Source organism: Scatophagus argus, chromosome 12 (assembly GCF_020382885.2).
Source record: "Scatophagus argus isolate fScaArg1 chromosome 12, fScaArg1.pri, whole genome shotgun sequence".
NCBI classification, from domain to species: domain Eukaryota; kingdom Metazoa; phylum Chordata; class Actinopteri; family Scatophagidae; genus Scatophagus; species Scatophagus argus.
The window spans coordinates 16176161-16202682 of record NC_058504.1 but is presented as its reverse complement, the minus strand read 5'-3'; the positions used below and the strand labels follow the sequence as shown (position 1 = coordinate 16202682).

The 26522-nt window shown below is 43.1% G+C and overlaps 2 protein-coding genes across 6 annotated transcripts; both read left to right on the top strand.

The window, feature by feature from the left end:
* The first annotated feature begins 53 nt into the window (after positions 1 to 53).
* Positions 54 to 4185, top strand: LOC124068570 (platelet-derived growth factor receptor-like protein). Its single transcript, XM_046406928.1, has 7 exons — positions 54 to 765; positions 1013 to 1179; positions 1265 to 1407; positions 1502 to 1653; positions 1799 to 2092; positions 2336 to 2475; positions 2900 to 4185. The coding sequence occupies exons 1-7, from the start codon at positions 684 to 686 to the stop codon at positions 3104 to 3106; spliced, it is 1185 nt and encodes a 394-aa protein (XP_046262884.1). The 5' UTR covers positions 54 to 683; the 3' UTR covers positions 3107 to 4185.
* Positions 4186 to 5131: 946 nt separating this feature from the next.
* Positions 5132 to 25999, top strand: n4bp3 (NEDD4 binding protein 3). Of its 5 annotated transcripts, none has more exons than XM_046405532.1 (10): positions 5132 to 5442; positions 21128 to 21408; positions 21513 to 21684; positions 22158 to 22370; positions 22582 to 22703; positions 22849 to 23044; positions 23127 to 23219; positions 23318 to 23569; positions 23737 to 23983; positions 24352 to 25999. In XM_046405532.1, the coding sequence occupies exons 2-10, from the start codon at positions 21161 to 21163 to the stop codon at positions 24729 to 24731; spliced, it is 1923 nt and encodes a 640-aa protein (XP_046261488.1). In that variant the 5' UTR covers positions 5132 to 5442; positions 21128 to 21160; the 3' UTR covers positions 24732 to 25999. The 5 variants fall into 5 exon arrangements, with proteins under 5 accessions (XP_046261488.1, XP_046261490.1, XP_046261489.1 ...); XM_046405534.1 differs by lacking the exon at positions 5132 to 5442 and adding an exon at positions 10335 to 10432; XM_046405533.1 differs by lacking the exon at positions 5132 to 5442 and adding an exon at positions 11720 to 12189.
* The last annotated feature ends 523 nt before the right edge of the window (positions 26000 to 26522 follow it).

Sequence of the window (26522 nt, the reverse complement as noted above, 5' to 3'; positions counted from 1 at the left end):
AATCTTCAAAATATTCAAAAGTTGTTGTCAGAAGACTTTACAGGCTTTGTTGTTTTTAAAAATATTGATTTAAGCTGTTGGATTCTCACATTGAAATCATGTTTTCACTGATTGTTTGACACTAGAACTTTGGGATCCTCTCAGTGTTTATAAGCACCTAAAGGCCATTTGATGCAAACCACTAAATAAAAAAATCAAAAAGCTATATTCCTTTCATAACAGGTGAATAGATAGAAGAATGATAAATCTTACCCTTAAAAGATGTAAGTTGTTTTACCTGTGGGAAAACAATTGGCATATGCAACACAAAAGGTTCATTGGGCACCAAATGCTTTTAATAACCCTGCAGTGCACAGTCTCGGTCTGGGCTGCTAGCACACTTGCAGTCTAGCAGCTAAGCAAACAGGCTGTGTGATTCCACATGGAGGGGCCTCTGTGTCTGGACTCTCATTGGTCTGGACAGGCTTGAAAGCCTCCATTGAGCCAGTCAGGAGGAATTTTGGGTACTAATGCCACTCTCAGGAGGAGGAATTTGTGTGATTCTGGTAAACAGCTGACCACTCACTTTGCAGGCTCTGCCCTCCTCCTCTTTTCCCTCTCCTTCCCTCCTTTTGGTTTCTGTAGTATGTTTTCTGTGTTGAACTGCGTAAACTAACAATCCACAGATATCCCACTGATCAGTCATGCCTTTGGTGAACTTGTTCGGGCCAAAACGGAGGCTGGTGCTGAGTGCTCTCCTCATTTGTGCCATAATCTTCGAGTTAGGTAAGTCACTTTATTCACTTGCTGAGCAGTTCTGGGAACATGTGATCCTATACTAAAATGGCCAGATCTCTGTTGGCGCTTTACGTTGGTCAAGGCTTACTCTAGAAGGTGGCATCTGATAAAAATAATACCATTACCACAGACAGTAATCTTACTGTGTTCTTAACTGGTCATCAGTCAATTCATGTCATTAAATGTTTGACTGTACCTCACAATTGATGCATCATTTTCTCTGCACTCTGTGTAGCTTACTGTCAAAAAGACCATCGGGAACAGAGGACCACTCCGGGAAGGAAGCCCAAGCCTAGCAGACCCAAACTTGGGAAATCAACAAATAAAGGGCCCAGAGCTGTAACAGCCAAGACAAAGATCAAAGCTACCCCTGCAGCCCCAGCACAGACCCTCCTCACGCAGGTATTTCATCCAGTGCACACTGACTTTTGGTATGTTAAAGGAACATTCTTGTTTAGCTGTATGATTTTGTATCTGGCACATAAAGGTGCTAAACAGAGGGAAGTTTAAGAAGGTGGGAGAGACCATAAGTGTTCAGACAGGAGACATGCTGGAGCTGAGGTGCAGAGGCAAACCTGTGCAGTGGAGCGTCCCCTCCTACCTGGAGGAGGATGATGATGGAAGACTCAGGTACATTTCTTAGCTGATTCTTTTTTTTATCTCTTTATTATACACAATGTACTGATGAATGATAAAAATCTGTCCTCCTGTTTTGGCTCTGAAGCATTGTGCAACACGAGCGATATGGCGTTCTGACATTAGTCAACTCCACTGGTGCAGACACAGGAGAGTACACCTGTTACCCTATGTACTGTGAAGACACGGACTGCAGGAAGGAGTATGACAAAGCTGTAAAAGTCTTCGTCTTCTTTCCTGGTACAGTGACTTTATTGGTGCTTGCTCATGCACTCCTCTGCATGCAGAACTGCTTCTGTTTTATTACTGCTTGTTAGGAGGACTTTCCATATTCACATATGATCTTATCATCAATCTTCTGTTATCTTCCCACTGTGCCAACCAGATCCACAGGAACTGTTTGTTCCGTCATCGGACTACTACAAGGTGATTCAGCTGAGAACAAACTGGCCGACAACCCTCCCCTGCCAGGTCACATCCCCCGAGGCTAAAGTTACTCTGCACCGCGAGTATCCACCAGGTGAGGTGGCGGTGGACGGCACGGAGATCTCCTTCCATGTCAAGAAGGGCTTCACCATTCACCGACCCCGGCCTTATCATGCTGGTGCCTTGTACTGTGTAGCCAGTCTGGGTAACCTGAGGCAGAGCTCCATCAAGTACATGCTCATCTACATTAACTGTGAGTGCAGCCACTAAGAAGGCCATAGTGACAATTAAAATACTCGTTAGATGCAACATTAGAAGTAAACGTATAAACTCTTGTGTAATGCTACTACAATATTTGAAGAGGGCATTGTAGTACCACTCTACATGCATCTTTAAGAGTGCGGGTGAAAATGTAGGACAACATAAGCCGAGCATGTAAACTCTACACAGGAAATTGCTGACTTATCACTTACATAACTCACTGATTTTCTACCAGACCCCATGGCTCCTCCTGCTCCAGTGATTCAGGCCTCGTCAAGCTCCGTGGTTGTGGGGGAGAATCTGCGTGTCAGCTGCTCTGTGGTTGGAGAACAGGACGTGGTTGTAGAGTTCACCTGGGAATATCCAGGACAGCAGGTCAGACGCTCGGGAACAGAGGGCTAATTGCAACTTTTTATTTGAATTCTTTACAGCGCTCTCTTCTTTCAATGTGTTTAACCAAGCCTCTTCTGACTTTCATAATGGTGATTCATAATGATTATAGTGCAGCATTTTAATGCATAAAAATCACTGATAAATTTCAAGTTGGTTGTGAGACAAATGAGGAGAAGGATCTGTGTTATTGATCCCCTGTCGTTACTTACTTTGCCTTTCTGGCTTGTTTATTATTAATTAAGAGGAAACCAACCTATGGACTGTCAAGCAGCTATAATAACTATTTATCACTGACTTATTAATAATCAAGCTGCAGACTTAATGGCTTATGGTAAAGAGGTAACCTAGCATGCTGTACAGTATGTGTTTATTTCCTAACTGAACCAAGCTCCTGTGCTGGCTGTAGATTGGGAGGCCTCCGTACACTCAAGAGAGCATCAGTCCAGTGGGTGGAGGAGGGGCTCGACAGCAGTCTCAATCTGTCCTCCTGGTTGACGAGGTGAGGGACGTGGACCAGGGAACATACACCTGCACCGCCCAGAACCTGCAAGGAGCCACATCAGTGTCCACAACCGTTAAAGTGGTCCCCAAAGCCAAACCTAAGAAACCATGAACCCGTCAAAACTGAGACCATGAGAGAGAGTGACACAGAGGGGGGAGGGGGGGTCTGGTGTGACACTTTTGATCTGTCACAGTATTATACATTAAATCAGTCTTGTATGAATAAATAATCACAACACAACATATCCTCTCCTTCTGTCGCTGCTATGGAGACACACCGCAGTAAAATAACTTTTGTTTTGTTGTTTAGATGAATGTTTGTAAATTGTTGAGCATTCAAAGGCTTCTACACACACATTGTTGCTTTGTCTTTTTCTACTTTTCTCTTATTGTGAATGAGCCTGCTGGAGATGAAGTCACAGGAAATAAAGTAAACAGGCACACTGATATTATTATTGTTATTACTGTTGTTGTTGTAAACCTGAAACAATTAGCCAATTCAATGCCAATTGAATGTCAACAATTCAAATAATCGAATAATCATTCCAGCAAACATGACAAACACAAATCCCAGCCTCTCAAACGTGATTTCCTGTTTTACGCCTTTGTAATTTGAATATTTTGGGGTTTTCAAAAGACAAAATAAGACATTTCTTCTGGTGTAGGCTACATTTTTCACTACTGACCAAGCAATTCAAAAATGAATAAATTAATTAATAATAAAAACAATAGTTGCAGGCTTATAGCATTGCAAACAGTGATTGCATTAGTCTGCTATGGAGCAAAGAGGCAACAGTTTGATGTTGGGCCCCTCTTTTATTATTATGTAGGCACTCCAGAGCTCATTAAGTAGGAGAGATCATGATGGGTGTCACATTCATTTGAATCCCTCTAAATTTAGCTTTAGCTTTAATAGATTCCCTTTTACTGGAAGCCTAAAGAGTCAGGTAGGAACAGAGTGACTTTATTACTTTATTACCTCTTATTCTGTTTATAAAAATGTGATGGCGCCGTTCCTGATGGCTGTCTGCAGCCGCATTTGCCTCGTGTTTTGTAATTTCCCAGCCTGGGATCAATAAAGTATATCTATCTATGTATCTAAAAGATACGGGCTCACGCATGCTTTCCTGTGGACTTGTGATAAACATTTCCACTGTGACGTTAGTACTCACTTACTAAGGGGTTAAGAGTCCCAATGTTACTTTAATAGAAGAAATGAAAAATGTAGGCAATCTTAAGAAAACTTTAAAAAGTCTCATTTCATTGAAATTGTAAAATTCCTTCCATTCTTTTTAATGGTAATAATATTAATAGTTTTATTACAAACCCATGAAAATAAAAAGATGTGGATGCTGGCATTTTGATATGACAAGCATAAAGTCCTGCCACCAAAATGTCAAGTGTCCGCTGACCCTCTACATGACCTCTGAACCCAAAAATGTTATTACAAACACTTGTAACAGTGAACGTGACAACCAACCTGTGTGACGACCAACGCTGCAGTGCACACAGCACAGCAGACTGCTTTGTAATTTGCCCACAGACCAGCCAGCACTTTGAAAGATTGGTTCATGGCCCCAAGTTTTATCACTTCTCAGTTTGTGAAGCAGAAGAAGAGCAGAAGAAGAAGAAGAAGAAGAAGAATCAGCTTTATTGACAGTATATATATTGTTTACATACACACACTGAATTCGTCTTCTGCATTTGACCCATTCTTAGTTGAACACACCTGGCAAATTACATGCAGTGAAACACACACAGGAGCAGTGGGCAGCGTCAAGTGCCCAGGGAGCATATTGGGGGGTTAAGTGCCTTGCTCAAGGGCACATCAGCCGGCTAATGGAGGGGGGGAGCATTGTGGTAAGTAAAAATCTTTAGGGGCATGCATCACCTGAGAACAATAAATAATTTTAAGACAAGTTGTTGACACGCTTGACCTGTCTCGGATGATATTGTCCAGCGAATTCCTTGTCAAATTTACCTTGAGTGAAATTCCAAACCCAAACGACTGTGGGTCGGGGCTCCTGAGGCAGTCATCCAGCCCTGGTGTTAAGTCAACGCCAGGGTTTGTCTTGCGTGCTTCACTGTATTTCGTTTTTGTAGCGCATCTTCTTGCCTGTCCACTAGATGGCGCTGCCCCTCTTTGCAACTTAAAGCGCGTCAGTCCAGTTACAGGGGAGCACAGGCACACGTTTCCCTCTGCCTCCTCTCATGTTTCCTCTCACTTTGCTTTCCGCCGTTCAGACCTCCGAGACGCAGACAGTCTCACTCTCCCTTCTGTCCACGCCGCCAGCAGGCTGATCGCGGTCTGCTGTTCCGTCATAAGTCCTGGAAAATATCCTGCGGAGCCACGTGAACGCAGTTTGTTTCATTATATAACCAAACCGGAGAGAAAACTGCAGCAAAGTGCCAGAGCTGTTCCAAGAGATGTCCTGCATGCAGAATATGGTGAGCGCCAAATGTTTCTATCTTCTCGTTCAGTCCGCTCTCCGTGCACACACACGCATGCCGGAAGCTGTGTCAGTGGTAGGTAGTTAGTTGTGGTCTGTGATGATGGCGTGTTTAAAACTTTCTGCAGACTAGACATGCTCGACTGTGTAGATTAAAGCCTGGAGACTAATGGCACGGTGTTACCCTCAACTGCCCGGATCATAGAGTTTTAGACCCTAAATCAGGGTTAATCCTTACAATGTGTTTCCACTGTTGTCCTGGCAGTTGCAAGATCTCCCACTGTGAGAGAAGGAGATAGATGAGCAGTGCCTTGTTTGCCATTTATTTCCTGTCAGCTGTGGTGGTCTTCTGCATCCATTTCCATTGCAGAGTATTTGGCCTGCTGTTTGGGTTGAATCTCATACTCCATGGTTTCTTTTGATGCGCAGGAGTTTGGGGACAAAAGCTGTTTCCGTGTGTGTGTGTGTGTGTGTGTGTGTGTGTGTGTGTGTGTGTGTGTGTGTGTGTGTGTGGAGAATCTTGGGGACTGCCAGGCTGTTGTCGTGGAGACCAGAGGCCACAGGTGACCTCTGACCTGAGGACTCATGGAGCGTTCGAGGAGTCCTTTGAGCGTGGTGGTTGTTTGTGCCCGCTGACACAAGTGAAGGCACACATCCAGCAATAGAGAGACAATAGGTGTGAGTCACAGTGGTAACCATTCCTGTAATTTAAGCACAGATTATAGGAGAATTCAGAAGAGGTGATAGTGACCGATCGTCACTGCATGGCAATCACTGTGAGAGCTTAAGTATTGTTTGGGGTTAAAGTTACCATGCGACAATGCACGTCTCCATCTCAGCCACTTCTTTATGACACATAAAGAGGTGACTGAGAGTCAGGGCTGTGGCATGAGATTTCGCCATCAGCCCTTCGGTTTCATCGACTGCAAAAACAAACCAAAACAACTCAGACAGTGCAGGTTTAGCTGGAGTTGCATGAGATCAGGATTTGCTGTGAGATTAACAGATTGAAGGGGGGGGGCAGCTGAGCCAAATCATATCATATTTCGTCAGTGACCTCAGTAGTGTCTCTCTATGCAGATAGCCCTTTTTTGCACACAAGTTTTGAGTTACTAGAAACTGGAAAGTCTGCCCACAGCCCAATAAAATGGAAATGAGTGGAATTTAATTTGTGCAGTTTAGGAAATGGACTCAACAGCACAAACTCCCTGCGTGGCTAGAAACCATTAGTGCTATCTGATAGAAAGTGGATGACAACAGCATATGCTACTTACAGCTTCTCATCTGTGGGGCTTACCTTTGCTGTTTCTCTGTTTTGTGTCACTGTAGAAAGAATATGATTGGAGTATTTGGCTGTCTGTTACTCTAAATGAGAAAATTGGAGACATTGCTTTAAGCCCTGATGACTTGTGTTCACCATATGATCAAATCGATTTGAAAAGGATCATTAAGTCATTAAGGGAAAAATCTAAAGATTTCATGTTTGCTTCCCAAATGTGTATTTTTGAAATAATCAAAATACTGATTATTGCCACGTTATCAACATTGGGACATTTGAGCAAAAGTATCTTGAAGCCTTTTTTTGTTATCTTAGGGCTTATTTGGGAGATTATTGATGACAGCCCATTAGCACAGTCTGCCATTTTGCTGCAGACACCTGATGTCATGTCTTTCTTCAGCTATTTGAGCTCCCAGGGGGTTGACACTCCCTGTGAGTGTGTGTGTGTGTGTATCTCCTTAAGGCACTGACAGCTGATGAAACACCAATTCTGCTGAATGGTCTGATGTCTGCTGACCATTTGCTTAGTACTGCCTAAACGATGGGAGGATAACTCCTTTCCATCAAGCGCGGTCATTTTGAGTAAACTCCACGCACCTGTTTTCCCACAGTGTAGTGTTAGTCCTGATGTACAGGTTAAGTAAAGATGCAACTTAATACTTTGCTATGTTATAGCCCAGTTAATCCAACAACCTTTTCACTAAAGTGCAGTATAATGTCAGGCTTTTTCTCATTGCATGTAAGTGCATAGCGGGTCAGTCATGCGTGCAGCAGTCTAGCAGATGGTGTAGCGGGGAGAGCACAGTCATAATGGCAGAGAAACTGTGTTTTTTGACAGAGATTTCCCCTCAGGCTAGCCCGCTAATCAAATACTAATCAGCCCTTCTTGCACTTACTGAGTTCGGTGTGTCTCCCCCACCTCAACTACTTCCTTCTGTCCTCAGATTTGCCTCCCCTTTCTCTCCTAATCTTGGACTTATCCTACTGCCCTATTCTCTGTCTCTGCCCTGTCATAGACTCTTTATAGACAAGGCCATTCCTGATCGCTCTGGAGAAAGTGTTGTGCTCCTTCACTCCTCTGTCATCCCTCTGCTCGTGGCTGATCCGCTCTCTGAGCCGTCTGTCGCTGCGATTAAAGCCTGGCCGGTTTAAGAAAATTACCGCGGGACTTGGTCAGGCGTGCAGGACTGCCTGCCTAGATTGTGCCACTGTTGGATAGAAGGTTTAGCTCAAAGCTGTCGCAGTAAATGGTAATAGTTTGCATGACTTTATTGTCCCATGTAATTCTGCGCTACATGATCAGCTGTTTAACCATATGGACTAACAGTACAAACACAAGTATGTAGTTATTCTCACAACGTATCTTAAACAAATTCAGACCGGTCAAATTGCAGGGCTTATGAACCTGAGTTATTTTCTAAGTGCCAAGACGGAGAACACACCCAAGTTAATCATTATCCACAAGTGGCAGGTGTTTACAACTGAAGATTGATCTTTTAAAGTAAGAAAACAGGAGTTTTTTTAGAGGACTTGATCTTTGACTTGTTGCTGTAGTTTGTGACTCATGAAGTTATGGCCCGTGTATCATCTGCCTGTGTTGATGTTATTGACTGACAATGTGTTGCTGCTGTGCTCTGCGGATGTGCGGAAAGTGACTGCTGCACGCACCCACCACTTCAGTGACTGTGAGTCACAAACTGTAGCAGAAAACAGCAGACGTGTCCAAGTCGTGTTGAACACCAGTGTCCTCTGCAGACACTTACATGGTCTTTTTCAGTGCTTTTCTGTAATGTGTTGTGTTCTCTGTATCTGCAGCAGGTTTCCTAAATGCCACACAGATTGATGAAGATTTTTTCTTAATTGGCTTGTGTTTTGTCAGAGTTCTTACTATACTATACAATCCTCTGTCCAGCTTTTGCAAACATCGAACCATATCTTTGTTTTCTTTTTTAGATGAAGCTTAAATGTAGCCACATTATTTGTCAGAAAACAAATCAGATTTTAAGAACTTTTCACCAAGTGACTCATGGAAAGCACAGAACATCACAGATTGACGATATATAAGTGTAAGTGTGAATATGCATGGGTGGATTTGGCATAATAAGGAGCTAGCTTTGGGGCCCACATCCTTATTTCTGTCAATCAAAATCTGTTGTGCTGCCAGATGAACCAGACCATTCATATACTTAATATTTAATCATAGTGGAGTCTACTGTGCCCAGTCTTTCCTGTGTTATTACTAACTGCGTGGTTGAATGACCTGCCACCTGTCTGCTGAACAATAGTTTTGTCCTCATGGGACAAGTGGGACCTTCTTAACCTTCAGAGGGGAGAGGTCTGAGAGTGGAGTGGGTGGATAGACCCCATACTGTGACCATTGTCTCTAAATGTCACCATCTCAGAGGGCAGACGGAAATAGCCACTAACTCTGGCAGCCTCACGTCCTGGGACTATTGTCTTGATAACGAATGTTTTTCCCTCGTGAGTCAGCCATGGTGTGTGCTCACCTCATCTGAGCCTATCGTTTCGTCGAGTTTTTATTGCTCGGGCTTATCTCCCCGTGAGGAACCCTTGCATTTACCTGCCTTCTATAGATAGCAGCAGCAACGGTTACCCTGTTTGTGTGTATTGGGATGAATTGTGTGTAGAACACTTGGCCCTTGTCTCTTTTATTTAGTCTGAAGAGTTGTAGCGTTGCAGAACAAAAGGCCACGAGTCAAAGCCCACCTCTGCAAGTGGGCATTGTGTTTTATTTATATCCGCGTGTAGAAGTAGCAGTTGTTGAGGCAGCCACGGTTCTGTACTCTTCTTTTACATAAAATCAATCTGGCAGATTTAAAGGTTACATTCAGTCATTGTAACCTGCGAATGTCTCATGTAGGGCACACAGCTAGCAAAGTAAAACAGTGGTTAAGGATAACTATCACTTTTACCTGTCTTGTTTTATTTTATTTTATTTTTTTTTTTCAAGAAACTGACATTGGAAAGGGAAGGGTTACATGATAAGATCGACAGGAGTCTAATTACTGATTTACTTAGCTATACTTACAGGAGACAGAAGTCTTCAGTAAGTACAGCTAACAACTGATTAGCTTAGCTTAGCACAAAGAATGGAAATGGGGAAACAGTTAGCTTGGCTGTGAACAATGCCACCAAAATTAGTTGTTGTTTTTACACTTCAGGTGACTATTAGGGGGGCCACCTGAGGCTTGAGGTCAGCTGTTTCCAGGCCAGACATCAGTGTTTTTATAAAATTATAAATCCTTACTGACGAGATATCGATGTGTCATGCTTTTCTAAAAGAACAGCTTTCAGACCGAGAGACACACTGAGGTCAGGTGGGCGTCTGACCCAGGATAATGTTATTTCTCAAGATTCAGACATCCAGCATACCTCCCATAGTTGCTTGCTGTAATGCCTTTGTCCAGAAGAGCTTAAGCAGAGGAAATGAGTCTAGCCCGGGTTGCCGTCTCGTCTAGTTGACTGGTCAGACAGGTACAGTATTTGTAAGCAAGCCCCGACTCGTTTGTTCTGTTGTTTCTGCTTTTGTATTTTCTCACCACATTCCTATTTTCTCTCTACAGTGTTCTCCCTCCTCCTGCTGACATCCATTTCCTTTTACATCCATTTCACATTCGTGCAGCACCTTCAACACTTCTCCACTTCAGGGTTTCCAGAGTTTTCTTGTTGGAGCTGCTCCATCAGCCAGGTGGGAGACTTAAAAGTGAGAATCTGTGGAATCTGAGATTGAATGTGTCTATGGGGCCCAGAGGTAATGACAGGGGTACGGCGGCACCTGCTCAAGTGTTAGACTGGGCTGCCTAGCTTTGATGGGGTTGTCCCTCCCGTTCATTTTTCAACTGATTTTCTCCAAATTGTACTGTGCAAAGCCATAGGGCACCACGAAATATCAAATTCTTGCTCTGGAATGCCTTTAATAACTCGCCAATCTCCACCTTGTGCGTTGCTTGTTGGCTTTATTAGCTTGGATTCCTAAGTGCCCACCTATTGGTGCCAGCTTTCTGAAGTCCAGATACCTCCTTCGCTCCCCTCAGCTCTGCGACCTACATCACATGACAAGGAAAGAAGTCGCTCTCTCCTAGTTAAGGAGCAGAGAACAATGTCCGCTCTTTTCTCCCTCCTCAAATGCCAGTGTCTCCAGTTTGAATTATGTAACTTGATATGGTGCAGAACCCGTCCAGGATCCTGGCCTCAGTAAGGGAGACTTACACTCAGACTTTTGTCCAGACGATCCATGCTGAGACAACCCCCACACGCTTTCATTTTCCACTTGCTCCTCATCTGCGCCCTCTTATTTTTTCCATACCCTCATCCTTCCGTGTCTGTGATCATGTTGTCTGTCTTTTAACCCAAGTCTGATCCCTCTTTATTGTTTTATCGTCCATGAGCAAACGAGATACATTGCCTTGTTGGTTTTTGTCCGGCTCTTGTTTGTCAGTGCAGTTTGGATTGACCACCTGAAAGCTGGTTCACATGCAGGCTCTTTGTTTTTGGAACTGGGAGAACAAGTCTGACAACTCCAGTCTCCGAGAAGGCTTAAGTGTACAAAGAGATGAGCAGGTGAAGCATAGAAAGGAAGGAAGAAGGAGAGCGGTGTAGGGTGAACGGGAAAGTACCAGCCTCTCAGGGGAGTCAACACTGACCCATACAGCAGAGGTCAACATAGTGATTTCTCCCAGTTTCCTATTTTAAACACTAGAGATTGACCAGTATTGGCTTTTTTTGTATGCCCATGCCAGTTATTTGGAACTGATATAAATTTGAAGTAAAAATAAAAATCTTAGTGTCCAAGTTTAGAATAACTAGTGATAAAATCTACAGTAACTAAGAATTTACTCAAGTACTATACTTAAGTGCAATTTTGAGGTACTTGTACTGGACTTCCATTTTCTGCTACTTTTTACTACAACTCCACTACATTTAGGCTGCAAATATTGTACTTTTTACTCCATAATTATGTATTATCTTGAATTTCCCTCGGGATCAATAAAGTATCTATCTATTGCTTTTATAAACTTTTATTTTGGAATAATTTGCTTTATCAGCAGTCAGACAAAGCATTACAGATACAGACAATCTGAAAAATGATGAATATATCAGACCCAGTGATTGGCCAGGACAATGGCCTCTCCCTATAAAACACACACAGGTAAACCTCCAGTGATGCTGCTGTCTGTACTGAAACCCTCCTCACGCACTGCTTAAGATCAGCTTAGTCATCTATTTTGATCAAAGCAAAGTCATCTTGTCGTGGCGTGCAGGTCAGTGGTTAGGACCAGGCAACTCCCTCCCATCCACACCTCCCAACTGCCATCACGCACTGAGGAACAGGAAGTCATGTGGCGGGACAATCAGTAGCGCAAGCATGCGACAGAAAGAGAGAGTAATAGAGTGAGCATATGATCAGGAGCAGAGAAGTGAAGTTTCAGGTGGACAAAGAAACAGGTAAACCAGCAACTTTTCAAATCTCTATTGGCCACATGTTCTCAAATAAATCTGTTTTTTATTTGCTTGGAAAGGTCAGTGTGACGTGACTGATAATACCCAAACTCCACAGTCTGCTGATACTGCGATACTACTGCGATACTGCTCTCCAGGTCAAAGCAAGAACCTGTACTACCACGTATATTTTATACATTCCTGAGCTTCCTGCTGACTTGATTTATGTGGCGGCAAGCTCAACATCCTCTGAACTCACTGCGATTTAAGTCTGCATCGTCAAAGACCAGCTTAAGCTTAAGCAGGGAGAAGAGGAAAGCAGCCTGATTGTTAATTACTCAGGCATATTTGTTTGGAGTGAAGATGAATTGGAATTGCCTAACTTTTCAGCTTAATCTTTTCTCCTGGGTGAATGATGTCACACTGAGCAGCAGAATCAGACTCCACATTCACTCCCAGCACAGAACAAATATGCTAATTAACTGTTAAATTATTGAGTGTCCCAAAATAGAGCCACACTGTGCTCAAGGGACAATATAGAGGATTATCTGCTGGTCTGCTGGTCTGTTTGTGTCCCTGGAATTCCCCCTGAGGACTATTCATGGCTCAGTGTTGTACCCAAGCTGGGTAACAAGATTTCTTTGGGTTCTTCTAACCGATTGTATAGTTTGTGGGACAGTTTCGCAGCCAAACAAAGGTTAAATTCTCCTGTTGTTTTTTGTGATCACTGTGAACTCTGTAGATTAAAGCTGTGACTCGCGTTGGCTGAAATTTCAGCGGTTCCCACCGTGCTGCTTCTCAGCACTGACAAACAACAAACGCTCTGTTTACAGAGAAACACCACAGGAGGAAAAAAATGCTGACGTTCTGACTCGGCATGAGCGTACATCAGCATCAGTGTTTACTACCTGACACATTGACTGCCTGGCTCCTCTACTGGCGTTACGGTGCAGATGAGGTCAAAAGAGAATGTTTGCTGTGATGTGATCAGTAAAGCTTTCAATCTATTTCTAAATTAAAAAGTATTTACATCTGAAGCAGTCATACTGTCGGTCAGTCCATATGTGTTTTCAGCTCAGTTTTCAGCCACATTTTCCCATTTGTGTTTGTGTTGAGTGTGTGGTCTAGCATCGAGGCTGTGTGGATGGATCCACACACGTTCACCGCAGCTGTTAAGTAAAATTGGTTCAGGTGTGGATCGATGCAGGACCCACACGATTTCTATTGCTGTAATCACAGAACGGTGACTCCCACATGAACCGCTCGAGGAAACAAAGAAGCCACTGAGGGGAAAGAGAAAGCGAGTTTCCACTCACATCCCCTCTCTCCTTGCAGTAATGAATTTAATTAGAGGCTAGTTCTCATGCTTTTGTCTGTATCAGCTCAATTTAGCACTGTGTGGCTCCCCTGCTCTGTTATGAGGTAGAATTATCAGTCATTAAATGTCTGCTATTCCCAGCATAGCTCTCATGGGAACAGGTACTTTGGACAATAGACACTGTTGTTTATGATTTTTTTTTAAAATAACCTACAACACTTGGCCTGTAGCAGAAGTACAGGGGTCATCCACATCACCCGTATTAGTTATGTGAAGGCACATTAATAATTACCACGTGAAAAATGTTAGGAATGTGAGTTTCGTCGCTCTCTCTCTTCAGATGCTTCACTCTGAACTTCAACTCACAAACTGATAGCACCAGTTGGCAAACACTGCGCAGGCTTCACTGGCAAACAAGGTGAACAGAAAGCAAACAGAGAACTTGAACTGGAATCAAGATTAGATGAAATAAATAAGCAGCATTGCGTTATTTGCTTTCTCACAAATTCCAGTTAGGTGAGGAAATACTTCTGAGGAATGAACATCTCCTCATTGTAATGTCCTCAAAACAAGTGAACCTGTTGGGTTTTAATTATAGCTCTCTTGTACTTTATATGTTAACAGCTGAAGATAGTGCCAGACAAAATAAAAAATACATAATACGGTGTCAACATGCATCATTTTTCCAGTAAAGCTGCAATATACCCACTGGTATTCCTTCACATTAAAATGCAGCGAATGTTCCAAGCAGGCTGTAATATTTATTGTATCCATATTTGTCCGAGTATCCTAGGGCCCAAAGAAATACAGTTACTCTCTTTGATTTAGTCCTCCATAATGTTGCCTTAAAGTAACATTAGGAGCTTTGTCAGCAACCCCAGTCAGTGATTGAAAATAGGAAAGACTTAACAGCCAAACAGGGTTGTGTTAGAAGAAAGCTGTGCTAACTAGCTCTACAGTGCAAAAGTCTACAAATCTTCTATATGGCTCATCAGCTGGCCAGGATGCTGGCTTTTATCTGGAACATTCAATTTCAGCCTCAGTCTTGTTGCAAAATACCGCATGTTTAAGACCCTTTTTACAGGCTTCTTAAACGTTGTTGAGCCAGTGAAAGTGTTTTGAAAGAATCCAGTGAGCGTCGGTCTGAAATCAAGGACCTGTTGTTTCATTTTTAGTCGTGGGGTGACATGTGGTGGAGTGGGTTGATGTGCTCACAGTTGATGCTGGATAAATATGAAGATAGAAAGTAGTTTAAGTGATGTTTGCTATTGTAAAATGTAGGTGATAGTTGCTAGTATGATTCCAGTTTTGTTTATTACAAGTCAGTACTGTGTGTGTGTTTGTTTGTGGTGGATGAGCGAACAACACTGAGGTCAGGTTCTTATCCATATGCTGCTAGTACTGATTTCTCCTTGCAACACACATGCTCACACCCAGAGAAGCTGAACTTGTAACCTCAGAGAGGGGTCAACATGGGTATTAATCAGTCAGATTCAGATCAATAAGTGTCCACGAAACACCAATGCAAACTGTCACCCCAGATAACCCCAACACTGCTACTGTAGTCAGAGCCAGTAATTGAATTCTGTGCAGAAATTCAATAATGTAAAGTCAGCAGAGGCAGTAAAGGCCAAGGCACATTGTTCAGACCTCCAATAGGCAAAGAGAGGAAACCCACCTTAGCTGGTCGGTCTCAGAGGAAGTCCTAACCGCTGATTTAGTGGATTAAGTCCATATCATAGCCACTCAGTCATCACTGGAGCTGTGAGATTGCTGAGCAGAGTTGTAGGGCTTATAAAAACAAAAGCTATAATGACAGATGCTCTAAAGTAGCCATTTTTTCCTGATTTCTTGTAAGGTTTTCTCGTTTGGGCTGCTGTTGGAAATTATTAGTGAGGGTTTGATTGCATTTAGTATTCAAATTTAGAAGTTTCATTTCGTGATTATCAGTAAAATATTGCTTTAAAAAAACATCAACATCGATACCAGAAGAATAGTCGGGCTAATATTTTATCCATAATAAGGAGTTTAGGGTGTGCACAGTACTATAGTATTGAATACAAACCACTCCTGTGTTCTGTAAAACGTGGCAGGTCACTCGTGTCAGAACTTTCAGAATAAGACGTCTCTGTCTGCTCTTAACTGGCTGTGTGTGCAATGATGTCCTATATCTACTGCCATGAGCAAATATGACCTGTTGACCTGTGCATAGACTCAAGTGTTCGTCATCAATGAAGACAGTGTGAGACTGAACACTGGGCCCTCAGCTTTAGCACCACCACGTCTAACCACAAGTGAGTTATGTTCCATGTTTCACACAGAGAGACTCGTTTTGACTGTCATGAAATGAATGTCGACCTTTCGTGGGAAGTTCTGTTGGTGCTCTCATTCAGAAAACAGTAGACAAAAGTCACCCTGAGGCATTCGTCATGAGGCATCTGACCAAATGTCCATGTAGCTCGCATCTTGTCGGGTTTTTACTGATTTATGATACTACACACAAAGCTGTCTTTAGACGCACAGAGGAAGGAAGATTTGTGAACCTGTTCTTCAGTACCTCGGCTCTTCGGAAAGGCCTCGGGGTGAGCGGAGAGGAACGAGGTCTGTGTTCCTGACTGTCTCCCATCCATAATGAATTGATGACAACAATTAGAGGCTGCTGTCGAGCACTCTTCTGCTGTCATGCCCAACAGCCAGAGATACTCGCACTCTTTCATTACAAGCAAGCATGAAAGAGTGAATCGGAGAGTAATGCGCTCCTTTTGCTTCACATGTAGGCTGGTTCCTTCCTGGTCTGCCTCCAGCAGAGCTCACCCGCCTGCTGCTGACAGATTTAGACGGTCACAACAGGATGTCGGATGATTTCTACCTTGATTAAAGCAAATACATTTTGTGCTTTCTGTGGTAGAAATGGATCCTCTTAAATGTCCATTATTAGTTGGTATAATTTGTGCACTTATTGCTTAAAATGGGTGTTTTGTAGTCATTCTGATGTTCATATGTCCTACAGGACACCAGCATCTTTGACCAAGTGAGCTCAGTTTATATGTATGCTGTATTTGTAAATGTTATTGTATATATTGATAATACAGTGATTGATATAATTTTTAACATGCTAAAAAAGACAGTATCATGATAATGGAAATATTTCGACTTGTTGAGCTAATGACTTCTTGTTTTTTGGTCAGTCCACTTTTGTACAGACTGATATATCTGTGAAATATTGGCCAGACATTCACAGTTCAAATAGATGAATCCTAGTAACACTGATGATGCCCTGCTATGTATTTAACAAGTGTTTGCAGCCTTAACTGCTAATCAAAAGCTTTTGGCATTATCATTGTGAGCATGTTTCATGCTGACATTAGCATGTAGCTTACAGGCTCGTAGATGCACTAAGACTTATTGTTGTACATAATTAGACTGTTGTGGCATTGAAATGTGACAGAAGCATCTGTCAGACTGCCATAACACCCTGTCATGATTTTGCTCGCTAATAGAAAGCGTCCCATAAGGAGAGCTATCAGGAGTAGGAGTTAAATATAACGCTGCAGTTCTCTTTAAAACAGATTAAAATAAGGCCAGTGGCTGATTTGGTAATTGTACTATAGTGTTTTACACAACTAACAGCTGCGAAAGCTAGCGAGCACCGCTTTGATAAGGCTTATATAATGTAACAGAGTGTGTGCTGTGTGGGAGTTTGAGATGTAACCTGCAAAGTTTCCCCACGAACGTAAACAAACTTTGATCGCGGAGCAGGGGAGAGAGAGCGCCGTGGGGCGAGAGGGCACAGGATCTGGCGCTTGGGAGCCGTGCATGTGCTTTTTTTGGGGGACTGCTGAGAGTGACCCGCTCAAACAAAAGTGTGAGTGAGCGTCTGTGGGAGTGAGCGCGCTGTGCATCAAAAAGCTGACGAGCCCGAGCTTGTGCTCCGCAAAGTATCTTTGGAATTTGGCTTCCTTCTCTCTTCTGTCTTTGTCCCAGTGCTGACCTGTGCATCTCTGAGGTTGTTAAATGCCCTCTCTTCGTGGTGAACCATTCCTTTGAAAGCTTTGTTTTTCCCGCAGGACACCTGATTACAATATTTTAGGAGAGAGCATCCTTGAAGCCCTCTTCTTGAAGGCTGCCTGCTTTTGTTTGTGATTGCATTAAAGTGGCAGTATGGTGTTTTGCACGAGTTAGGATATCATTCTGAGAAAACTCAAGCCAAAACCTTCTCTTGCCTTTCCTGTATGCACAGCTCCAGATCACTAGGATTATACAGACAAAAAAAATGTGCTTTCACATCATGACCTGTGACACTTACTGAATGGGGAGAGGGATTCTCAGGTTTATATACATTTACATGCAATATTGATGCCTCTTTCAGTGTGTTAATTGGAAAAGGGTGATAATATTCAGTGTTGCTCTTACTCTATTTCAAAATCAACTGTGCAGTCCTGCAAGATAATTAAAGTGATGCCAAGCTGCATTCAGCATCCTTGCAAGGTCTGCAGCTCAGATATCCTCAGAAGATCTGGTTTTTCATTCATGCAGTAATTTTAGTTTTTCCAGTTTACTGTATTACATTTTGCAAGGAGGTCTAAAGAGTGCACAGCAACAGAGGGATGAAGAGACACTTTGATACACCGATGTTAAATATTTTTATGTTAAGTTAGCAGCTTTTCAAAAAAAGCTTGTCGCTGCTTTGATAGAAGCGTAAATCCAGAACAGAGCAGGTTTCAATTAGACCATTACTGTTCAAGGCTGGTAGGAAGCACTGCTTTGATCTCTGTGTGTGTGTGTGTGATATAAGAAGGTGTGTTGCATTTGAGGGCCCCTTGGTTAGTCAAGGCTGCTCTGTAAATCTTGCTGTGTCTCCTGCTTTACTTGGGCCCATAAACTAGAAGGCAATTATGGAAAACAACTGGATGCAAGATTTGTGGTTGCAGCCTAAAAGGATTTTTACGCTCCTATCTGCCCAGAAGGAATTGCTTTGCCTCAACCCCGCTCACCTCAACACCAACTTCCTGTCCAGCATTGACTGGTCTCTCTTGTCGTTTGAGGTACCAGACACAAACTGAGTAAAATTCCATACCTAAAAATACTGCATCAGACCTTGACCAGTGGACGTTAGGTCTAGTGCTCTCATGATTTATTCATATGGTGTCAGACAAATACACACTCAGCGTGACCTGCGATGACTCCTATCCATCGTGTCTTACTCTGACACAGGAAGCAGTAAGACTTCCTGGTCTGATGGCACACGAGGAATACTACGTTCACAGAGTTTCACATTTTATTTGATTATATTCATCACCATTGATTATCTGGTTCAGAGTTCAGTCTGTGTTGTACTGGCTTATTAAGGGCCGGATGCTCTAGTGGAAAGTTTTACATTGGGAGAAATGGGACCTCATGAATATAAACATGAAGAGCTTGGGCTGCTTTGATCTCAGCCTGGTGGAGAGCCCTGAGTGGAGTGGGCTGGAGCTGCCTTTGCACAGCTCTCTCTGCCTATTTTAACCATTTGCATAATTGTTATAACTGTCGAGGCCAACAGTGCAAAGCACTTGATAAATGTGGATCGTATTAGAAGCAAGAGGAGATGCCGGAGTGTCACTGTGGGTGGCTGTGCTGGACATGGAATGTATCGGTGTGAGAGCAACAGTGAGAAATAGCTTTAAGGTACAGTGTGTCCTATGAGTGTGCACTGACTTTCAGATGGCAGGACAGGCCAGTCATTAATTGGGATGAGCCCAGGTTTGATCCTGCCTTCTAGATCAACCACCATACTGGGCTTGCATATTTAAAAGCAGCTTGGTTCTCTGGCTTACAGGCAGTCACTTGATTCAGTTTCATTTCACTATTGCGTAAAAAAAAACAAGCAGGAACGGGTCTGAAAGCTCACTTTGTTGGTGCGTTTGAGGACACCCCAATGTTTGAGTCAGCTGCCAAGCAGCACCCTGTCTAATACAAGACATTATTAAATACAAGTCATCTTTTGACAGTATTCATGTTAGCTTATAGGTGATCTTTCAGGTTGGATCTTGTGACAACATACTTTCACAGCAGTGTTTTTTTGGCAGCCATATCTCAAATATCAGATGTCTGATGTCTCCGAATGCATGCAGGAGAAGAATGCTTCAGCATGGGATAATAACATATCTTTCACAAGCAAAGGTTTTTTGTGATATATAATCTGAATCAAGGCTCTCCGTTCTTTTCATAATATAATAAAATTAATCCAAATCAACAGTTGCCTACAAATGAGGAAATTCAGCTCTATTATTGTGGTATAGTTTGAAAAATGGTTAGTATTCAAGACTTTTAGTCACTAGGCTAAAACAAACAAAGCTAGCCTTATGACCCTTTAAAGTGCACCTGTTCTGTGAGTGCCAAATAAGCCGGCTAAGCATGAAACAGTCAGAAAGACTGCGACATGTCTGTGTGTTTTATGGTCTCCAGGAAGTTTTATGGCTTCTGGGGTTGTTTACGTGAGAATAGAGGAGGTCAAAAGGGTGAAATCAATAGTGTTCCTTAATGAGGTTGTCTGAAAAGAAGTAAGGGAGGGGATATGTGGGTGATTTGACAAATGATGGCGATGGGGATGTTGTTGAGAGAGAGACAATTTGCTGCACGGTGCTAAAAATTTTCAAACTCAAATTGACAAAACAATAGGGGCTCTTAGGTAGGTGTTGGGTAACTTAGCAACCGGTTTAGTTTCATCAAATTCAAGACAAAATGTGCGTCATATTGTTTAATTTTTCTGCCTGACGTGACTGACAGGAAACCTGACCTCAAAGCGACAGCCATCATATTTGTTGAGAATGTAGACTTGCGAGGGGATGCTATATCTGGATACATGATTTTTAGTAAACAGGCAATTTACAAACAAAATAGGATGCTGTGGCACTTTGTCCATAATGTGTTTTGTTGCCAAAGCACTTCTGTTTGACTTACATTACTTACGTTGGTTACGTAACAAGATTGTGATGTGACATATGCTGCCCTACCTCAAAAAGTATGTTTCGCGTCATCCTGTAGCCTCTCGACATGCCACTAGCACAGGACAGTGTGAGTTTCCGAGAGGCAAGACTGAAGCTGTAATGACTGCATCATGAAATAATACATTCATTGTTCTCCTGTAAAAGGGGTTTCCTGGAGTTCAGTTTGCGTGTGTCAGTTTTTTGCTGAAGTGCTGTGATGTTGTGGGAGGCTGAGTGGTTCTAGCTGTGCTGTGAGACAGCTGTCTGCTCAGAGAAACACAGCTGATGAAACGTCCATCAGGTCTTCCTCCAGAGACCAACATCCACTCAGGGCAGTAAAGGGACAAGAGGTGGAGTTTATTTCAATAAAGGAGAAGAGACACAGATCTGAATTTTTCATTCACATCAGCTGCTTTGCTTCATTGATGGCAAAATACCACTTTGGTTCAGACTAAAATATCTCAGCAACTCAGTAATTGTTTAACGTGAATGAAATTGTCAGTTGCAGCCCTAGAAAGCTCACAATGAACAGGTACAGTTGGTTTTCTAAGAGAAAGCCTGTAATGATACGTAGCCATCAAGAACGTCACCTTCTTGGTCATTAGACCGTTACTTCACCTTCCTTTGAGCACTCAGCTATTTTTTTTTTTTTTTTTAGAGCACCACACCCCCGTACAGAGCCCTGTAACCAATGGCAGCTTCAGTCCAGACTCTTCCTCTGACCCGTAGCCCTAACAAAAACTTCCGGAACCCTTTCCCAGTCCCATCTCTCTCCTCCCGTTGCGGCATGGGAAGTGTAGGCAGTCTGGTGGAGAGGCCAGATGTTTCTGCAACTAAAGGCAGCCGTGCAGTACCGCAGGTGAGACCCAAACAGACCAACGGCCTCCTAAAGAAAGGCTTCACCCAAAGAGAGCTACTCAACTACCTCAACATCACCAGGTGAGCGCCACCATAAAGAAGCAGATGCTTTCGTAAGACATTTGGAAGTAGTCTGCAAGGTGCTATAAAACATGACAGGGCTTGACCTCTGTGCTTCCCAACAGAAAAGAGCCTAAAGTGAACACAAGCAGCAAAGGCAAGAAGGACATAATCTCTGGCTTCAGCTCTTCCAGTGCCCACGAGGAGGACGACTTATATGCCAAGGTCTACGATAAAGATGGCAATGAAGTAGATTTGACAAAGAACTCACTGCCAAGTGGGGGCAAGTATGAAAAGGTGAATATTGTTGGTTAGAACCCTTCAAAAAAGTCAGTTCAAGAAAGTGTTTTTATCATTTCCAGATGACTAACTCTTGCCGACTACTGCGGATGTGTTAATTTGATCAGTATTACGTTTATACATCTTTGGCTACATGATGCAACACCCCAGTAGACTACCATCATAAACCAGCCTTAAATCTCTTTCAGCTCACCAGTGTAGATTGAGAATCTGCCACTTTTGCTGTGTTCTGAATTTATTGCAGCAATCAGGTCTCACCTTTTTTTGACTTGAATTGATCAGCGCTAAGAACACAGTGTGGAACAGTATTGATTTAATAGAAACCTTATGATTTATGTTCCGTTGCCATCCCTCTTTGCTGTGAGTAGCGTCTTTCTCTCTCCTTTCGTCTTCACTTAGCTGCTTTCTACTTTCCTTGCATCTTCTAAAGGTGCCCTGAACTTTGGTGGCTCTTGGTTCTTTTCCTCCAGGCTCGTTTTAGGTCTTCTGCCTTCAAGCCTGTCACCCCAAAAAACTTCAGCTCCATGCAAAACCTCTACCCGTCTTCCAAGTCAGAGGATGTGGAACATGGCCTTTCCAATGGCCTGCACAGAGCCTACGGCCATATCCCTAAGGCTGTCTCCACCTCTTCCTCCTCCTCCTCACCGTCGCGTCACGGAGGACCAGCATCCAGTGGTAACAAGGTATCTTAACACATGACCATAACTTGAAGTGCTGATAAATGAATTAGGTTTTGGATGCAGGATCAAGTCCATATACGTTGATTAGTCCAGCAAAAAAGTTAACTACTCATGCATTGTCATTTTATTCAGCCATTATTTGTGACTAAAATTAATCTTTTCTCAGCCAATTAATGTTAAAATGATGAATAAATGTATAACCATGACTGCGTAGGCCCTCTCCTCGGTGCGGGGGATGAGCCAGGAGGATGATAACCTGTCAGACTCAGGCCATAACTCCATGAGCAGCCTGCCGCCGTATCGGCCTCCTCTTCGCCCACACCTGGCTCACATCAGGTCTGCTGCAGCATTATTGTCTCAGCTCCACTTTATATGCAAAAGAAGTGTTGCTATACTTGTTTTTTTATATTAAATGAGTGGGTAGTATAGTTGAAGAGATTTTAATTGCCTTTGTTTGTGTTTTTTTTTTTTTTAACCTTAGTGCATCTATGGGTCACATCAACACTATTGGCTCCCTGGATCGCACCTCTCTGGGGCAAAAGGCTATAGCTTCAGGGGGCGTGGCCATAGGGGAAATGGCGTGTCGGAGCATGGCAACCCTGAGCCGTTTGGCTCCATTTGGAGGGGAGGCTCCACCTCCTTATGAATGGACACTCTCCCTGTCTGTTGAGGAAGTAGTGAGTAATGGGCAGACGGATGGATGATTTAATGGAAGGTCAAACAATTCGGTATGATCTACAGACGTGCTGTCTTTTCCAGGTCCGGGATCTGGAGGAGCGCCTGGTGGAGAAAGAGCACGAGCTGAAACAGATGAAAAGAAACCTGGATGAAAGTGAAGGCGCAATCGCTCAGGTGACTCATCGCAGTTGTCTGTTCATTGCCATCAATCTCTGCATCCATCTGCCTCCATCTGTTAAAGTTTGACCCCCCCATCTGCTCTCTGTGTACAGGTGTTTGAGGGGAAGCAGCGACTGTGGGAGAAGGAGGTGGAGGAGCTGAAACGGCTGTATGCCACCAAGCTGCGTCAGATTTCCCAGCATGCCCAGCGTTCCCAGCGCAGCCTGCAGTTGCAGCTTTACAAGGCCCAGCAGGAGAAGAGTGGACTGCAAGAAGAGCTCGACAACCTGAAAAGGGAAAGAAGCCAGGAGGTTGGAGCCATGGCAAAGCGAACTAGTCCAACTCTGGAAGAGACGCAGTGGGAGGTAAGGCCTTGGAAGGACAGGGCAGGGAACATTTTATGGCAAGGAGAAGCTCTCAGAAAGAGGTAATTAGAAGGGACAGTGATCATTTAAAATGATCACAGTGATACTCTTAGAGCCAGTAAAAATGTATGTTTCTCTTTATTGTCCTTTATTACACTATCTCACAGGTTTGCCAGAAGTCAGGGGAGATCTCCTTGTTGAAGCAGCAGCTCAGGGTTTCCCAAGCGGAGGTGACCCAGAAGCTGAGTGAGCTTTTCCAGCTGAAGACGCAGCTCAGGGAGACCCGCACAGAGCTGCGCAATAGAGAAGACCAGATTGCTGCACTCGAACTAGTCGTTCAGAGCACACAGCGTGGCAGATGCCCCTCTCAGGATGGAAAAGGAGCTGAAGAAAGTCCTTCAGCTGGGACAACAGGTAGCTTGGTGTTTCTGTCTCTTGATTGTGTGTACATTTGATCACTGGCAATTTTTGTATGTGCTTTGATGGTTCAAAGGAATACACTTCACTTTAGTTATGCTGAGGCACCACAAGCACAGATAAGAGTTGAAGTTTGAGATTGATGACACAGTACAACAGCAAGTGAGGCTGGGCAAACTGGGTTGTTTGGGCAGATGCTTGTCTGGGTTATTTTGAGTTACGATGTTGGAACCAAAATTCAGGTTATTTAATCAGGTCAGGAGCAGAGTTCTCTGCACGTTTAAAATCAGCCAGTGTCTTTCATTATATTTCCCCTATGGCTCTGCTGAAGTTTAGTTGAAGCCATGTGCACCTCTTCATTGCAGGAGGGTGTGGGGGCTCGACAGAGGAGCGTCTGCGTGCAGAGCTCCTGCTGGAGCGACGCCAGAGCGAGGCCCAGGCCATGGCTTTCGAGGAAGAGAGGCAGACATGGCAGACAGAGAAAAACAAGGTCATCCGCTACCAGAGGGAGCTGCAGTCCAGCTACTTAGAGATGTACCACCGCAATGAAGCACTGGAGAGGGAACTGCACCAGCTGAGAGCAGGCAGAGAGCAAGGGGGAGTAGCAGGTGGAGGAGGGAGCAGAAATGGGACATTGGAAAGAGAAGTGCCAGAGCTGAGAAGTGAGAGAGTGGGTCAAAAACAAGAAGACAGACCCTCCTCTGGTTTACCGTGGATCGAGAGAATTGAATCATCTGAAATCTGAATGTGACTTCTTTGCAACGCAAACTGTTTTCTCCCTGTATTTTGGTTCTATGGAAAATCATGTCTGCCAGTAAAAGGAAAATAGACTGACTCAAATTATGTTTGGAAGTAAAAATTAGAGTTCCCCACTTGGTTAATTATGAAAAAATAACAAATTCATGATGTTGAACATTCAAAATGTTGTCTTATTTCTTAAACGAGAGCACTACATTGAAATTTTGATTTGTTATGTCAAAATGATCAGATGCTAAGTCAACATCGACTTAGTATCACATACGTTTGATTTATTATTTCTTAATTTTCACTTTTTGGAGTATTTTACCATGCATACCTTTTCATCTATTTTGTCTTACTTTCCTGGAGAAAATGGACTTCCATAGGCCCTCCATGGGTTCCTGTATGTTTGCCATATTCTACTCTTGCACCACTCTTGTTTAATGACCTTTTCCTGCAAAGACTGGACCAGAAACTTTCTACAGAGCAGGCTAATACTGAGGGTAAACACTGTCTGTGCCTCCACTAGCCTTGGCAGAAGAGTGGTGTCAATTCTATAAATAAAAAAAAACAAACAAGAACCTAGCCTGCTTAAGCATTTGTCCAATTACAAACCCTGTAAATGAGCAAAATTGATATGCTGGCTATTTCGTGTTCATTTTGTTGTTACCTTTTGGTTTGGACTGCTGTATAGTATTGACAGTGACCAAAGGATTCAAAGGGATTTAATGTGCAGAAGGTTCTGTGGGTTCAGGGTCCATCAGGGCTCTGCGAGGAAAGCTGCATCCCTGATTTAAGTATCAAGAGTATCAAGGATTTAAAGTATCTGGTGCCAAGGAACATGTGTTCACTACTTAATAAACTGGAGATGTTGGACTTTCCAGCTCCTCTCAAGTAAGATGTATATATTTTGTAAATATTGTAATTTTGATTTGATTGGCCTTTTGTCATTGTATCCCAAGCACACTGTTGTCTTAAATGGGTGTATGCCCACATCTTTGGATTGCTATGAAAGCAATCAGTAGATTTGGATGCTGAACATGACCGTCCTGCTTATTGGTGCGATTAGTTGCCCATATTCAACCAATAACATCAGATGCATGATGTAGGTGAAGTTGTTCTTGTATTTATTTTTAATATATGAACATTCAAAAGCCAGCTCTCAATTGACCTTTCAACATACTGTGACACTTGTCTATTTACTGGAATTAAACCTGTACAGTTTAAATATGTGTGGTTTGGATTCATAATAAACATTTATGAAGTGGTGTAAAAGCTGTTTAGTTGGTGCATGTCCCAGTGCCATTTTCTGATGTCAATCAAGGCTGCAAAATGACTTATGCTAGTAATAGGCTTTTCTGTCTATCGTTATCTGAATTAACCTCACCAGAAAACATTTGGCAAAATGTTAAGAGGTGTAACTGATGACATTCATCCGAGTTGGTTGGCTGCGGAGCGTGCCAATAAAGCCCAAGGACAGGAGCTTTATGACAGAATGAACAGAGCCATGGAGGTCTTTGGGACTAATGTGGCTTTTAGAGGTTTAGCCTTCAATCCTTATTTCAACTACCTGTTCTCCTCCTGCCAGTACTCATGTATCTCCTGCAGCACAGACGGTAGAGAGGCGGGAGGTCAGCTGAGAACATAGGAGCATCCCTGTTTGCTCAGGAAAATAAGGACTTCTATGAGAACCACCAAATGTACAAACTAGAAGAGTGCAGAAGGCTTACGACTTTTTAAAATTTCTGTGTTATGTCTATGTGTGAGAAAACATAAATAAAACTGTGAAAACACAGAC